Source organism: Camelina sativa, chromosome 3 (assembly GCF_000633955.1).
Source record: "Camelina sativa cultivar DH55 chromosome 3, Cs, whole genome shotgun sequence".
Taxonomy (NCBI): domain Eukaryota; kingdom Viridiplantae; phylum Streptophyta; class Magnoliopsida; order Brassicales; family Brassicaceae; genus Camelina; species Camelina sativa.
This window is the reverse complement of record NC_025687.1, coordinates 26,245,561-26,260,717: the sequence shown is the minus strand read 5'-3', so window position 1 is coordinate 26,260,717 and position 15,157 is coordinate 26,245,561. Positions and strand designations below refer to the sequence as shown.

Here is a 15,157-nt window from a genome sequence, read left to right as displayed (position 1 = left end):
TTAGATCATTTGGATAAAGATAGTTCAAAAAAAATAACAGGAGAAATATTAATTATATTGATTGACCATCTAAATGAACTATTTGTTTATTTTATTTGTTGGGTCATTTGCCGTTGAAATGAATCATTTAAATGTATCATTTATTTACATGGAAATGGTAAATGATAAAACGAATATGGCCTATATAAAATAATTTTTACATGCACTCGATTACTCGACGTTATTTTAAAAAGTTTCTTTCAGCTGGATACGAAGAATTAAGCTCTATAAATTCTTTAAATCGATCGGACCTTTCCAACTATTAAACTATTGGTGTTAGCATGTCTGTACAGTTTAATCAAATGAGCTGATAATTTATTTGAAATTTATGTCAAACGAATACGTGTATTCGTGTAGAAAATACAAGCGCAGACAGGAAAATGAAATAAACTCAGTGCTAAAAATAATACAGAAGAATATAATTTAGTCTTTGAATTTCATATGTTTATCCGTGTTTATTATAACTGCAAGATTAACTAGTGAATATAATAATATTTTTATTCATTAAAAAAGTGCTTTGTAGTTTTGTTTCTTGATGTTTGGTTACGATGGATACATGATAACATGAATTTTTTGACAACAGTAGAAGAAAAAAATGTTGCGACCGGAAAAAAAAAAGGTTTGAGATCTCCCTTTTGCCGGTCATCCTCCTTCCAAGCAACGTCCTAAAAACTTTCACATCCACAAAAAAATTAGCCATCTCAATCATCGATAGTTTTATTTTCCACGTGTTAGTATAGTGCTTAGATTTAGGATTTTACTAAAATATACGAATTTCGAGTCGTATAAATACCAATCTAACGAATATTAATCCCATCAAGTATTTGACAAACTTAATTACAACCGTAACTGATTAAGAAATTCACCGATCAACCAAGAAGATGTCGTCGAGCCAGCAATTGAGCCACGAAGCCGGAGAAGTCACGGGTCAGGTTCAGGTACATATAAACATCATTCATTAGATTACTGTAAATACGTACAGACGCTAATGCTTTAACATACGCTATTTTATTTATGAAATTTTGACTCAATATCTTATCTTGTGATGAACTATACATCAATAATAATAATAATATTTTTTTGTGTTTATAGCTGAAGAAGGAAGAGTACTTGAACAACGTATCACATGCAATGAACCAAAATGCTGATCACCGTACTCACTCACAGCTACACGCATCTTCAGAACATGATCAGAACAACCCTTCCCTAATTTCCCAGGCTTCTAGTGTCATCCAACAGGTTTTTTTGTTTCTCTCTCTTTTTCTCATTTTTCATTAATTAAAGAGACATTTATTATATGCATTAACATTTTTTTTTTTATTGATTTTGGTGTGTAGACTGGTGGACAAGTGAAGAACATGGCACAGGGAGCAGCCGACGCTGTGAAGAACACTCTCGGGATGAGTCCGACCACAAACAGCCCTAGCAGCCCGGCTGGTTCTAACCGCCTGGGCAAACCCGGCTCCAAGAATATTTGAAAGGAAAATATATTTACGAATAAATGGACAGATCACAGATCCTTTTCGACACCAAGAAAAAAAATATATTGTTTTATGATTGCTTGTTTTGTTCAAATTTCTAAATTTTGGGTATATTATTATTGTAAGTTGGAGACATGTTTACATGTCTTATCCCCCCCTAGAGTGAGGGTGTTTATGTTATAAATTAGTACCTCTATAATAATATTATCGATTTATTATTAATCGAACATAATACTATATGTTGTATTACTATAATAAGGTTTTATACCACACATCGTTTTATATTTCTGAACATATATACAATAATAGTGTTTTTTATATAACTAAACTTGATTAATAATAAAAAAACCACATATAACAGTTGATTTTCAACTAATGAAAACTAATATAATGTTTAAAAAATCTTTAATACCATATTAAAAATAGAATATCTTGCAAATGTCATCGGTCTTTGACAGGAAAACGTAAGAATATAATAGATGTGTTTAAAAATAATAGATATATATATATATGTAATTTATAGCAACGTAACATTTTCAAATTCAATATTTTTTTCTTTCAGAGTTATACAATGTATGTATACGTAGAAAAATCCAAAGAGTCCGAATAAGACAAAAAAGAAAAGAAAAAGTAAAGATACAATTCGATCGAAACCCCAAACCAAACCGAAAATATATCAAACCATTCATAATATATACAGTTTTTCAGACAGTATATATTATGAACATCAATTTGTTTTAAAAAAGGTAGCCGAAATCAATGGTGATGAGTGGCGGCGATTTTAGGGTTTCGACGAGTCCCAATGAAGTGGTGATGATGGATACGGGTGAGAGGGTTAGACCTCTGGGGGATCCCCCGGATATGTCCCAGTCCTGGTTGCAGAAGGTCGTAGGGAGTATGAGTGGTGGAATCCAGGCTCCGGAGGAGGTGTTATCTGATGAGTTTGTGACGGAAAGGGTTTCGCTGGCCTTTCCNACAAGTGAAGAACATGGCACAGGGAGCAGCCGACGCTGTGAAGAACACTCTCGGGATGAGTCCGACCACAAACAGCCCTAGCAGCCCGGCTGGTTCTAACCGCCTGGGCAAACCCGGCTCCAAGAATATTTGAAAGGAAAATATATTTACGAATAAATGGACAGATCACAGATCCTTTTCGACACCAAGAAAAAAAATATATTGTTTTATGATTGCTTGTTTTGTTCAAATTTCTAAATTTTGGGTATATTATTATTGTAAGTTGGAGACATGTTTACATGTCTTATCCCCCCCTAGAGTGAGGGTGTTTATGTTATAAATTAGTACCTCTATAATAATATTATCGATTTATTATTAATCGAACATAATACTATATGTTGTATTACTATAATAAGGTTTTATACCACACATCGTTTTATATTTCTGAACATATATACAATAATAGTGTTTTTTATATAACTAAACTTGATTAATAATAAAAAAACCACATATAACAGTTGATTTTCAACTAATGAAAACTAATATAATGTTTAAAAAATCTTTAATACCATATTAAAAATAGAATATCTTGCAAATGTCATCGGTCTTTGACAGGAAAACGTAAGAATATAATAGATGTGTTTAAAAATAATAGATATATATATATATGTAATTTATAGCAACGTAACATTTTCAAATTCAATATTTTTTTCTTTCAGAGTTATACAATGTATGTATACGTAGAAAAATCCAAAGAGTCCGAATAAGACAAAAAAGAAAAGAAAAAGTAAAGATACAATTCGATCGAAACCCCAAACCAAACCGAAAATATATCAAACCATTCATAATATATACAGTTTTTCAGACAGTATATATTATGAACATCAATTTGTTTTAAAAAAGGTAGCCGAAATCAATGGTGATGAGTGGCGGCGATTTTAGGGTTTCGACGAGTCCCAATGAAGTGGTGATGATGGATACGGGTGAGAGGGTTAGACCTCTGGGGGATCCCCCGGATATGTCCCAGTCCTGGTTGCAGAAGGTCGTAGGGAGTATGAGTGGTGGAATCCAGGCTCCGGAGGAGGTGTTATCTGATGAGTTTGTGACGGAAAGGGTTTCGCTGGCCTTTCCGGATGGGGAGGATGGAGATCCGGTGATAACTATTGTGGATGATGTCTTGAAAGCTATGCATGGGCTGTGGAAGCAGTGTATGATTGTGAAAGTTCTTGGGCGGAACGTTTCACTCCCTGCTATGATCCGCAAACTGAAGGAGATCTGGAAACCGAATGGTGTGATGAATGTAATGGACTCGCCGAGACAGTTCTTTATGATTCGTTTTGAGAAAGAGGAGGAGTATTTGGCTGCCTTGACTGGGGGACCGTGGAGAGTGTTTGGTAGTGTTTTGACGGCGCAGGCTTGGTCGTCGAATTTTGATCCTCTTGTTGATGATATTGTCACAACACCAGTGTGGATTCGGTTAAGTAATTTACCCTTTGATTTTTACCATAAGTCAATCCTGATGTGTATTGCTAAGGGGCTGGGGAGGCCGTTAAAGGTTGATAGTACGACACTCAATCTGGCGAGAGGCAGGTTTGCTAGGGTTTGTGTTGAGGTGAATCTGCGGAGGCCTTTGAAAGGATCTGTGGTGGTGAATGGGGAGAGATTCTATGTAGCATATGAGGGGTTGTCTACTATCTGTTCTGCGTGTGGTATGTATGGTCATGTGGTACACCATTGTCCGCAGAGGGTGGAGAGTTTGAGTGGTGAGGTGATCAAAGAGACGACTGCAAAGGTGGGGGATTCAGAACCTATGAATTTGGGAGCTCAGGTGGAGGCGGGTTTTATACCGGTTCAACGACGTGGTCGACGGGTTGATTCGGGGACATCTAATATGTCTCAGGTTGCAGTAGGTAGAAACATATGCGGCACACGTTGGAGTACTGGGGTCGTGGCTGAGAATGTAGTTATTGCTGTCTCGAATAGTTTTGGTGAATTGGAGGTGGATATGGTGGAGAAGGAGTCAAGTACTGATACGGATATGTTAGAAGAGAATAAGGAGAATGAGAATAGGGAAAATGTAATGGGTCGAACGGAGACAGGGACAACCGGAAAAGAAATGGTGTTTAGGGTGTCGGGTAGTACGGGTCGGAGTGGGACACAGGAAGGTGTGGTGGAGAAGAAAATGGATTCGAAGAAGAATTTGGGAGTTACTGGGCCACGGCCCAACTTGAAAAAACATTTGCGTCCTACGATGGGTCTGATTTACGGCCCAGCGAGCGGGGAGACTGACTTTTTATCGTCGGGAAAGCGATTGAGAGTGGAAGGTGAGGTGATTGGGAGACCCGGTGGCTTGTTCACGGCGGACACCGGTGATGGGGTAAAGGAAGGTCGTTCGGGCAAACTTGTTGTGAATGGAGTGAGTGATAGTCCTTCACCATTGGGTGTGTTGCCCTTGACAGGGGATAAGGGGGATCATGGTGGTACTCTGCCTGAAGAGACGGAGGAGATCTCCGCTTAGTGATGTTCCCGGTAATTTCTTTGTTTGTTGTGTATCAATGATAAACTGCATTATGTGGAATTGCCGGGGGGCAAATAAACCTAGTTTTAGAAGATCGATTCGATATCTTTTGAAAAAGTTTGCGACGGATATGATTGCTATTTTTGAAACTCATGCGGCGGGGGATAGAGCCGGCAGGATTTGTAGAGGTTTGGGTTTTGATGGGTCTCATCGTGTGGATGCATCTGGACAGAGTGGGGGAATCTGGCTGTTATGGCGGACTGGGATAGGAGAGGTTGAGATAGTTCAGGCTACTGATCAATTTATCCATGCTAAGGTTGTGAATGGCACAGATACTGCTCCATCGGCTAGTAGGAGGAGTGGTTTGTGGAATAGTCTCAAAGATGTGGTACGAAGTGTGGATGGTCCAGTGATAGTTGGGGGAGACTTTAATACTATTGTCAGGATTGATGAACGGTCTGGTGGAAATGGTCATTTGTCCTCGGATTCTTTGGAATTTGGCGAATGGATAAATGATCTCTCGCTGATTGATATGGGCTTTCAGGGGAATCAATTCACTTGGAGGCGAGGAAGAACAGAGAGGTTCTTTGTGGCTAAGCGGTTGGACCGGGTTTTATGTTGTGCTCATGCGAGGTTAAAGTGGCAGGAGGCAACAGTGACTCACCTGCCTTTTTTGGCCTCAGATCATGCACCGTTGTATGTGCAGCTGTCGCCGGAAAAGAGGAGCGATCCAAAGAGGAGACCTTTTCGCTTTGAAGCCGCTTGGTTGACTCATCCGGGTTTTAAGGAGTTATTGTTTAATTCTTGGGATGGTAGTAAAACAACACCAGAGGCACTTAAGGGGTTGCAGCGGACTTTAAAAAAGTGGAATAGGGAAGTTTTTGGAGATGTACAGAGGAAGAAAGAGGGTTTAATGAGGGAGCTTACGGAGATACAGTCTGAAATTGATATCCGATAGATAGATGCTTCTTTAGCCCGTGAGGCAGAACTCTTACAGGAGTTGGATGTGGTGTTGGAACAAGAGGAGCTTATCTGGTATCAGAAGTCTCGCGAGAAGGGGTTTGCTCTTGGTGATCGCAATACTAAGTTTTTCCACACTTCAACAATCATCCGCAGGAGAAGGAACCAGATTGATATGTTAAAATGCAGGACAGTGGATCTCGAATGCAGTGGAGTTGGAGGATTTGACGATTGATTATTATAAGCGCTTGTATTCATTGGAGGATGTAGATCCTGTGGTGGAGAGATTGTCTAACGTGGGCTTTCTAAGGGTGTCTCTCGCGGATAAAGAGGCGTTAAATAAGCCTTTCTCAGAGATGGAGATAGAAACGGCTATCCGCAGTATGGGTCAGTATAAGGCCCCTGGACCTGATGGTTTCCAGCCAGTGTTTTATCAACATAATTGGGAGATAGTCAAGCAGTCGGTGACACAGTTTTTTCTGGAGTTCTTTAAGACCGGTTGTCTACCACCAGGGACAAATGATGCACTTCTGGTACTTATCGCGAAGGTGTTAAAGCCAGAAACTATTGTACAGTTCCGTCCTATAAGGCTATGTAATGTGCTCTTTAAGACTATTACCAAGACTCTAGTGGGACGTCTAAAGGGAATGATGACGAGGGTGGTTGGGCCTACTCAAACAAGCTTCATCCCAGGGAGGTTGGGCACGGACAATATTATTATTGTTCAGGAGGCGGTCCACTCCATGAGGAGGAAGAAGGGGAGGAAAGGATGGATGCTTTTGAAAATTGATCTGGAGAAAGCTTATGATAGAGTCCGGTGGGAGTTCTTGGAAGAGACGTTACAGGCAGTCGGGTTGCCTGAGGAATGGGTTCATTGGATTATGCAGTGTGTTACAGGTCCCTCAATGAGTTTGTTATGGAATGGGGAAAGAACAGAACCATTTAAGCCATCAAGAGGGTTGCGTCAGGGTGATCCGTTATCGCCATACCTTTTTGTTTTGTGTATTGAACGCTTGTGTCATATGATTGAAGCGTCAGTTGTGCAGAAGAAGTGGAAACCTATTAAGTTGTCAGGTTCGGGTCCTCATTTATCGCATATATGCTTTGCGGATGATTTGATTATGCTTGCTGAGGCCTCAGTGGCACAGATAAGAGTGATACGGGGTGTGTTAGAGAGATTTTGCAATGCTTCAGGCCAAAAACTTAGTATGCAGAAGTCGAGGATCTTTTTCTCTGAAAATGTGTCTAGGGAGTTGGGGGAGATGATTAGTGCAGAGAGTGGGATTCAATCAACAAAGGATTTGGGGAAGTATCTTGGTATGCCGATTCTACATAAGAGGATAAATAAAGAGACGTTTGGGGAGGTGCTGGCGAAGGTTACATCGAGGTTGGGAGGTTGGAAAGGGCGTATGTTGAGTTTTGCGGGTCGGGTAACGTTGACTAAATCAGTGCTCTCATCGATACCTGTGCATACTATGAGTACGATCAAACTTCCTCAATATACTTTGGAGAGGTTAGATAGAGCTTCTAGAGACTTCCTCTGGGGTAGTACTACAGAAAAAAGAAAACAACATTTGGTTGCTTGGAAACGTGTGTGTCGTCCGAAGGATGAGGGGGGTCTGGGGATTCGAGTAGCGAAGGAGATGAATAAGGCTTTACTAGCGAAGGTGGGGTGGAGAGTCCTGCATGATCAGTCTAGTTTATGGGCACAGGTGGTGAGGAGAAAATATAAAGTCGGGAGTGTGCAGGACCCTGATTGGATGACCACTAAGAGTCATTGGTCGTCTACGTGGCGGAGTGTGGGGTTAGGACTGAGGGAGGTCGTTAGCAAAGGCTTGAGTTGGGTCGTGGGAGATGGGCGTACAGTCAGGTTCTGGAAGGATAAGTGGTTGTCAGGGGAGTCACTTATTACGGATGTAGTGGGTGTGATACCATCGGGTCTTGAAGATTTGAAAGCTCGGGATCTGTGGAATGATAGCAGGGGATGGGATGTTGCGTGTATAGCGCCTTTTGTATCCGACAATACTAAGCTTGAGCTGGTGACTGTCGTCTTGGATAGCTTCTCGGGTGTGACTGATAGAATATCATGGGGTGAGACCGCTGATGGTTGTTTTACTGTAGGTTCTGCGTATGCTTTCTTAACAAAGGAGGAGAGATTGGGGCAGAACATGGGCTGTTTTTACAAACGGATTTGGCAAGTTGTGGTGCCGGAAAGAGTAAAGCTTTTTTTGTGGTTGGTAGCACATCAGGCTATAATGACTAATACGGAGAGGCTGCACCGTCACCTCAGTGAATCTGATGTTTGTACGGTGTGTAGGGGTGGGATAGAGACGAGTATGCATGTGTTGCGTGATTGCCCTGCCATGTCTCGCTTATGGAGGAGAATCTTACCACGAAGTAAGCGACGAGAGTTCTTTACAATGTCTCTACTGGAGTGGATGTACCATAACCTGGATAAGGGGACAAGTACTTGTGACGGGGATTGGGCAACAATGTTTGCACTGGCTGTTTGGTGGGGATGGAAATGGCGTTGCTGTGATGTTTTTGGGGAGAAATTGGTCTGCAGGGATCGGGTCTCCTTTGTAAAGAAGCTTACAATGGATGTGACAAAGGCACAGTCGATTACTGTGAATCACTCCGGGGCAACAACACGGGTGGTCCGAGAAATTGGCTGGGTGGTTCCTGATCAAGGGTGGTTTAAGCTTAATACTGACGGAGCGTCAAGGGGTAATCCAGGTATGGCATCCGCAGGAGGGGTGTTGAGGAATAGTGTGGGTGAATGGTGTGGTGGCTTTGCAGTCCGTCTTGGACGTTGCTGGACGCAGTTGGCTGAACTTTGGGGTGTCTACTACGGGTTGAGTTTTGCTTGGGAGGCAAAGGTTACGCGGTTGGAGGTGGAGGTGGACTCGCAACTGGTGGTTGGTTACCTTACGACAGGGATAGGAGACTCTCATCCTCTGTCCTTCCTAGTACGTCTGTGCCATGGCTTCTTTACGAGGGACTGGATAGTCCGTTTTCGTCACGTGTATAGGGAAGCTAATCATCTTGCTGATGGGTTAGCTACTTATGCGTTTTCTCTTCCTTTAGGCTTTCATGTTTTTAACACGGTCCCGGAGTCTGTTGATGGGCTGCTACGTGCGGATGCTGCTGGTCATTTGTGCCCNTTGGGGAGAAATTGGTCTGCAGGGATCGGGTCGCCTTTGTAAAGAAGCTTACAATGGATGTGACAAAGGCACAGTCGATTACTGTGAATCACTCCGGGGCAACAACACGGGTGGTCCGAGAAATTGGCTGGGTGGTTCCTGATCAAGGGTGGTTTAAGCTTAATACTGACGGAGCGTCAAGGGGTAATCCAGGTATGGCATCCGCAGGAGGGGTGTTGAGGAATAGTGTGGGTGAATGGTGTGGTGGCTTTGCAGTCCGTCTTGGACGTTGCTGGACGCAGTTGGCTGAACTTTGGGGTGTCTACTACGGGTTGAGTTTTGCTTGGGAGGCAAAGGTTACGCGGTTGGAGGTGGAGGTGGACTCGCAACTGGTGGTTGGTTACCTTACGACAGGGATAGGAGACTCTCATCCTCTGTCCTTCCTAGTACGTCTGTGCCATGGCTTCTTTACGAGGGACTGGATAGTCCGTTTTCGTCACGTGTATAGGGAAGCTAATCATCTTGCTGATGGGTTAGCTACTTATGCGTTTTCTCTTCCTTTAGGCTTTCATGTTTTTAACACGGTCCCGGAGTCTGTTGATGGGCTGCTACGTGCGGATGCTGCTGGTCATTTGTGCCCGAGACATATTCGTGTGTAATTGTTCTTTGTTCTTTTAATAAAATCTGGGGTAATACCCCGGTCGTTTACCAAAAAAAAATTTGTTTTAAAAGGTGTAATAATGGGCTTTTTGGACTAGCATAATGGGCCTAAACACCCAAAAACCAAATCCAGTTTACCTTTCTTCTTTCTTCGCTTCACTCTGTTTGTATCGAACAAGCGAAACCACCACCACCACTGTCATCTTCCTTCTTCGGATTCCTCAAATTTGATTTTCAAATCCGTCTTCCTCGTTCGTATCGTTTACTCTGCTTTTATATTTTTTATTCCTCATCTTCTTCACCACATCACATCTGCTGCATTATTTTATATCTCCTCTTTCCTCCGATGAATTCCTGTAAGTTTTGATGTTCACATTCGATCCTCAAGTTTCAATTTTTATTATTCTTATGTAAAATTGATTCTGAATGATTTTGCTGTTCTCCATTTTACGCGAAATCGTTATTTTAATTGGGTCAACTTGCAATTCGGAATTACTTTTTGTAGTTTTTTAGCAATGTGATTGATTGGTGTATTATTAGAGAGGGGAAAACAAAAAAAATTGAGTCTTGATTCTATCATCTTGATCTTAAGGGTTGCTGATGCGTCTTCGTTTCAAGAATAATGCATTTAAAGCTTTTTCCTTTATATAATGCTATTGTTCCTCTACTCGTTTCATGACTATATATATGATATAACTTGCAAAAACAAGTACATCAGTTTTCAAATCATGCTCCTTTTTTTTTTTTTTGTTTGTGGAGTTTATAGTTAATGAAACATGTAGTTTACTTAAGATCAATGCTGTATTGAGGAGTATTGATAAGATTTTTGTTTCTATTTCAGGTAGTTTAGGAGCTCCAAAAGTTCGGATTTCTGCAGCATATTTCAGTAGATTAAGATGTGGAAACTTGCTGATACCCAACAATCAAAGACTACTAATTGGCCAAAGCCCCATCAAGTATCAGAGTCTGAGGACAACTCTGCGAGCTGTCCAATTGTCTACTGTCCCACCTGCAGAAATAGCAGGTATATATTGTTGTTATCTTATCACTTGATTTTGTTTTACTGTTTGTCACAAAACCATTCTGACAATGGCTTAAAGTTTTGGCTTATGGAGTGACATTTTAATCTGGAAATATACTGTAGCTGTTGCAGACGTAGAGGATTCTGAAGAGACCGAATCAACTGTTGTGAATACTCAGCTCATTCCCAAGTCCTCTGAGGTTGGTCTTACCTTCCTTTTAAATCTCTTATTCCAATGTATTGTTGTTACTGCTGTGCTTATTATGATATTCCTAGAGAAGGAAGGATGTGTGTCCTCGTTGAGCCAGCGTGGACATCAGTTGTGTGAATTGAGCCATTATTTTTCTTTTCCATTTTCTAGGTGGAAGCACTTATCAAAGAAATCACAGATTCCTCATCGATTGCAGAGTTTGAACTGAAAGTAAGTAAGCCCCTCTTCTGATTTCTGAACTCGTAACTATGTTATTTATTATAGGCTTGTAGCTCAGTTCATTAGATTACTAAGATTTCTAAGTTTTCTATAAGATTGTGTCTAATACTTTTGCTTTCTCCCATTTTGCATATTTCTAATAGCTGGGAGGTTTCCGCCTATATGTAGCAAGGAAATTAGCTGACCAAAGTAGTCCACCGCCTCAGCAAATTCCACCTGTGGTTGCTGCAAGCTCAGCTCCTGAGGGGGTTCATACTAATGGCTCAGCCACTTCCTCGTCATTGGCTATCACAAAATCAGCATCTCCATCAGACAGACCACAAACACTCGCTAACAAAGCTGCTGATCAGGGTTTAGTGATTCTCCAATCTCCAACGGTTAGAATCCAGATTAAACTTTGAGGCTCAACGCTAGATAATTTCCTTGAAACTGACATTGGCATCACTAAAATTTGGGATCCCTCGATTGGATGGTTTTTTGTTGTTGCAGGTTGGTTATTTCAGGAGATCCAAGACCATAAAAGGCAAACGCACTCCTACAATCTGTAAAGAGGTACCTCTTCTCTTATGTTTTAAACAAGTCTTTGAAATTTTTCCGTCTTCATGGAGTTTTTGGAATCTCTCAGTTGATTATGTATTTGTTTTTGGTTACTCATCAGAAAGACACAGTGAAAGAAGGTCAAGTTCTATGCTACATTGAACAACTCGGTGGCCAGATCCCAGTTGAGGTAATAACAGGAAATCCTATTCGGTTTCTTTGCGTTTTTTTTGTCTTCCTTATCTCTTCTTATTTTCCTTTTTCTTCTTCCAGTCTGATGTTTCCGGTGAGATTGTCAAAATACTCCGGGAAGATGGCGGTAAGACCTTTTTACTTAATGTTGTTGAATCTTTCCTCATACCAACATGATATGTCTCTTCTGACTTTTGGTATTTTTCGATCTGCAGAGCCTGTAGGATACAACGATGCTCTCATTACCGTTCTTCCTTCATTTCCTGGCATCAAGAAGCTTTAGTAAGAACTGATTTTGGCTTAAGTATGTTTCTGTTTTATGTATCTTTCTTTGTTTTTTTTTTCCCACATAGACAAATAAGTCCACTCAAAAAAGTATTTGCCCGTTGGAACCTCTTTTTTCTCATTACTAAATTGAATTGTAACCTCTTTTTTACCGTTTGGTATAAGAACATTCATTTTCATATATGATCAATGAGACAATTACAAAGCAAAATACACAATAAGAGAAGAAAAAAAATCAAACAATTTTTTCAAAAGCAACCTATCCAATAAATTCAAAACAATACATCAATGTTTTCCAGTTAAAATACCACAGCTGGGCTTCACCTAGTTCCTGTCCAGTAACTTGAGAACTGTTACAAAAAAAAAAGTTAAAAGGATAAACAGTAAGAATCCAAGGATATGAGACCTATACTGGATATAATAGTTGATCAAAGTTTAATAATTTGACCTGAGAAATTAGGAGGCGAGTTACTCAAGATGTACAAAGCGTCACGCCATTCTTGAGGAGTTTTCTTAGAAGCCATGGCTCGGCCAATGGTGACCAAAGCCAGAGGAAGACCGTCACATCTGGCTGCAACCTCCTGAGCCACCTTGGCTATATCCGGGTGGCTCTTCACTGTATCTTCTCCAACATTCTTCTTAAACAAGTCCCAAGCTCGTTCCCATGCCAATTTCTCCACTTTGATCTTCGTCTGTGCACTCATCTCCTTACAAACTTCTTCACTACACGTCGTGAACACTATCTTTGACCGGTTCTGCGCATCGGGTGGCGGAACTCCAGCTTTCACTGTACAAGAAAAAACAGATAATTGATACGACAAGTAAATAAACACTACTGCTTGCACCATAAGTAATCCATTTATAAAACCCTTACCGAGATCAACCTTTTCCCAAACATCATCAAGAAACAAAGCGAAACGTCTCTTACTCAAGATCTCAAAAATCTTCGCAGCTTTCTCTTCTTCGGTTTTACTCATCCACGTCCTATCCAAAAACCCAATCTTCTCCCTAATCGTGTCTTGAATCTTCTCAAGATTCAGATTCTTGGACACAAACACCCACAAAACGAAATCAAACCCATTCGTTTTCTGTTGAAGCAACCTGTTATTAACCTGAGTCAAAACCGTCGTCTTACCAACACCTTCCACACCGTATAAGCCAATAATCCCTGTGTTCTCCATCGTCAAACACCTCCAAACCAAACCCGAAACAGCCTCTAACCCAACCGTATGCTCGTCGCTATCCTTAACCGTCGATCCAACACCTCCTCCTCCAATGCCTCCAATACTCTCCGCAACAACCTCAAACATTCCTCTGCTCTTAATCTCTTGAACCTCTTTCAGCTTCTTGCAAATCTTCTTCTCCATTTTGTGGCTCGAAGATATCACGCCGGAAGAAGAAGAAGAAGAAGAAGAAGAAGACATCAAGAAAAACTCCTCAGCTTCTTTAATAACCGTGTCGGCTTGTCTAAGCCATGACTGGACTTTGTCTAGTCGCTTCATCTGTTGCTGCTCCTCACAGATCTTGACTCTTTTCATCACGCTGTTCCCAAGATCTTTGAGTTCTTCGGTTGCTATTTTCAGCTTCTTTGCATTATCGTTGATTTTCCCAACGTAGATGCATCTAGTAACCAAACTCTTAAAGTCTTTCCCCATCTTTAATTCCCCCAACGTAATTTATTCAAAGTTGTTTCTGTGAGTGTGTGTTTATATATATATGGAAGTGTTTGATAATTAGACTTTATATGGACTGACTTGCACGTTGTGAGTTTTTGCCAATGTCTAGTGATGGTTGTTGGAGAATTTCAGGTTTATAAATAAAAGTAAAACCTAGTTTAAACAGATTTATTCGGTGTACGAATGTCCGTTTATGGAAGTGGTTAATACATGTTATGATGAAACTCTGCACTACTTTGCTAATTAGCAAATCAAAATACCTATGCAGAAAATGACTTTTAGTATATTATCGTATCCTAAGACTTTTTAATCAAATATTTTCAAATTTCTCATTTGAGATATTTATTATGTTGGTTGGCCACCCTTTGTGGTTATCATGTCTCTCTAAACATCGAATGTCATATCATCTAACAAATATAACTAAATTTCATCATACGTAGTCTGATCTGTCTTTTATTATCTTTTGTTCATTAGTCAACTCGTGTGTTGTGATTAGATACCTCTGTCGGGGACGATGGATACGAATTTGGGTTCTTGAAATAAAAAGAGAGCCACGTATAAAAATGCAAATCATCATTTGATCTAACAATGTTTTGTAGTTGAAGTTAAAATTTATATATAAAAATCAACACCCCATCGAATGGAAATGGATTTAAATTAAAGTACGTTTGGTAGTTTCTTCTCCCACCGGAATATAATAAAACTTAAAACATTCAAACTAACAACAAACTAATCAAAAAAGAAAATCGTAAGTTTTCATACAAACTAATCAAAATGTCGATGCATGTCTAGTTTTCATACCAATTTTTTTTTCTTAAGATATATATATATATCATAAACTATCTAAACATGGTCTCCAGATTTTTCTTTTCTTGTGTTTTTCTTGTTTTATACCAATAACGCGAGTTTTGAAAAATGGTGTCTGATCATAAAACATCATTGTTTCATTGTTCACAACTTCTTAATCGTGATTCATTAGTTCTGCAATGAACTTAACAAAAAGAACTCATGTACGAGGAAAAAAGGTGCGTAAAATGTTGTTAGCTGGCCTGGTTTAGTGGTGAATTTGACTTTATTTTCATGGCTATCAATTCCAATACAAAATTTGAATGTACAAATTTCAATAGTTTTTTTTTTTTTTTTTGAACAAAAAAAGACTTTTTATTTACTATTAGGGTTGTTTACACAAAAGGAGAGCCTACTTTGCCAATAGGTCTGCTTGCCGATTTTGTGATGGAGGAATGAAATTAAAAGAGCAATA

At 40.1% G+C, this 15,157-nt stretch overlaps 3 protein-coding genes across 4 annotated transcripts; 2 read left to right on the top strand and 1 right to left on the bottom strand.

Moving 5' to 3' along the window:
* Positions 872-1,802, top strand: LOC104778186 (late embryogenesis abundant protein 1-like). Its single transcript, XM_010502576.1, has 3 exons — positions 872-977; positions 1,132-1,278; positions 1,377-1,802. The coding sequence occupies exons 1-3, from the start codon at positions 921-923 to the stop codon at positions 1,515-1,517; spliced, it is 345 nt and encodes a 114-aa protein (XP_010500878.1). The 5' UTR covers positions 872-920; the 3' UTR covers positions 1,518-1,802.
* On the top strand, positions 9,914-12,371 carry LOC104778185 (biotin carboxyl carrier protein of acetyl-CoA carboxylase). Of its 2 annotated transcripts, none has more exons than XM_010502575.2 (9): positions 9,914-10,111; positions 10,597-10,779; positions 10,909-10,976; positions 11,138-11,197; positions 11,350-11,583; positions 11,696-11,758; positions 11,865-11,933; positions 12,017-12,062; positions 12,151-12,371. In XM_010502575.2, exons 1-9 carry the CDS (start codon positions 10,102-10,104, stop codon positions 12,216-12,218), a joined length of 801 nt encoding a protein of 266 aa, XP_010500877.1. In that variant the 5' UTR covers positions 9,914-10,101; the 3' UTR covers positions 12,219-12,371. The 2 variants fall into 2 exon arrangements, with proteins under 2 accessions (XP_010500877.1, XP_010500876.1); XM_010502574.2 differs by having other exon boundaries at positions 10,900-10,976.
* LOC104778184 (probable disease resistance protein At1g52660) lies at positions 12,270-13,882 on the bottom strand. Its single transcript, XM_010502573.2, has 3 exons — positions 13,095-13,882; positions 12,669-13,007; positions 12,270-12,570 (listed from the first exon to the last, which is right to left on the bottom strand). Exons 1-3 carry the CDS (start codon positions 13,873-13,875, stop codon positions 12,545-12,547), a joined length of 1,146 nt encoding a protein of 381 aa, XP_010500875.1. The 5' UTR covers positions 13,876-13,882; the 3' UTR covers positions 12,270-12,544.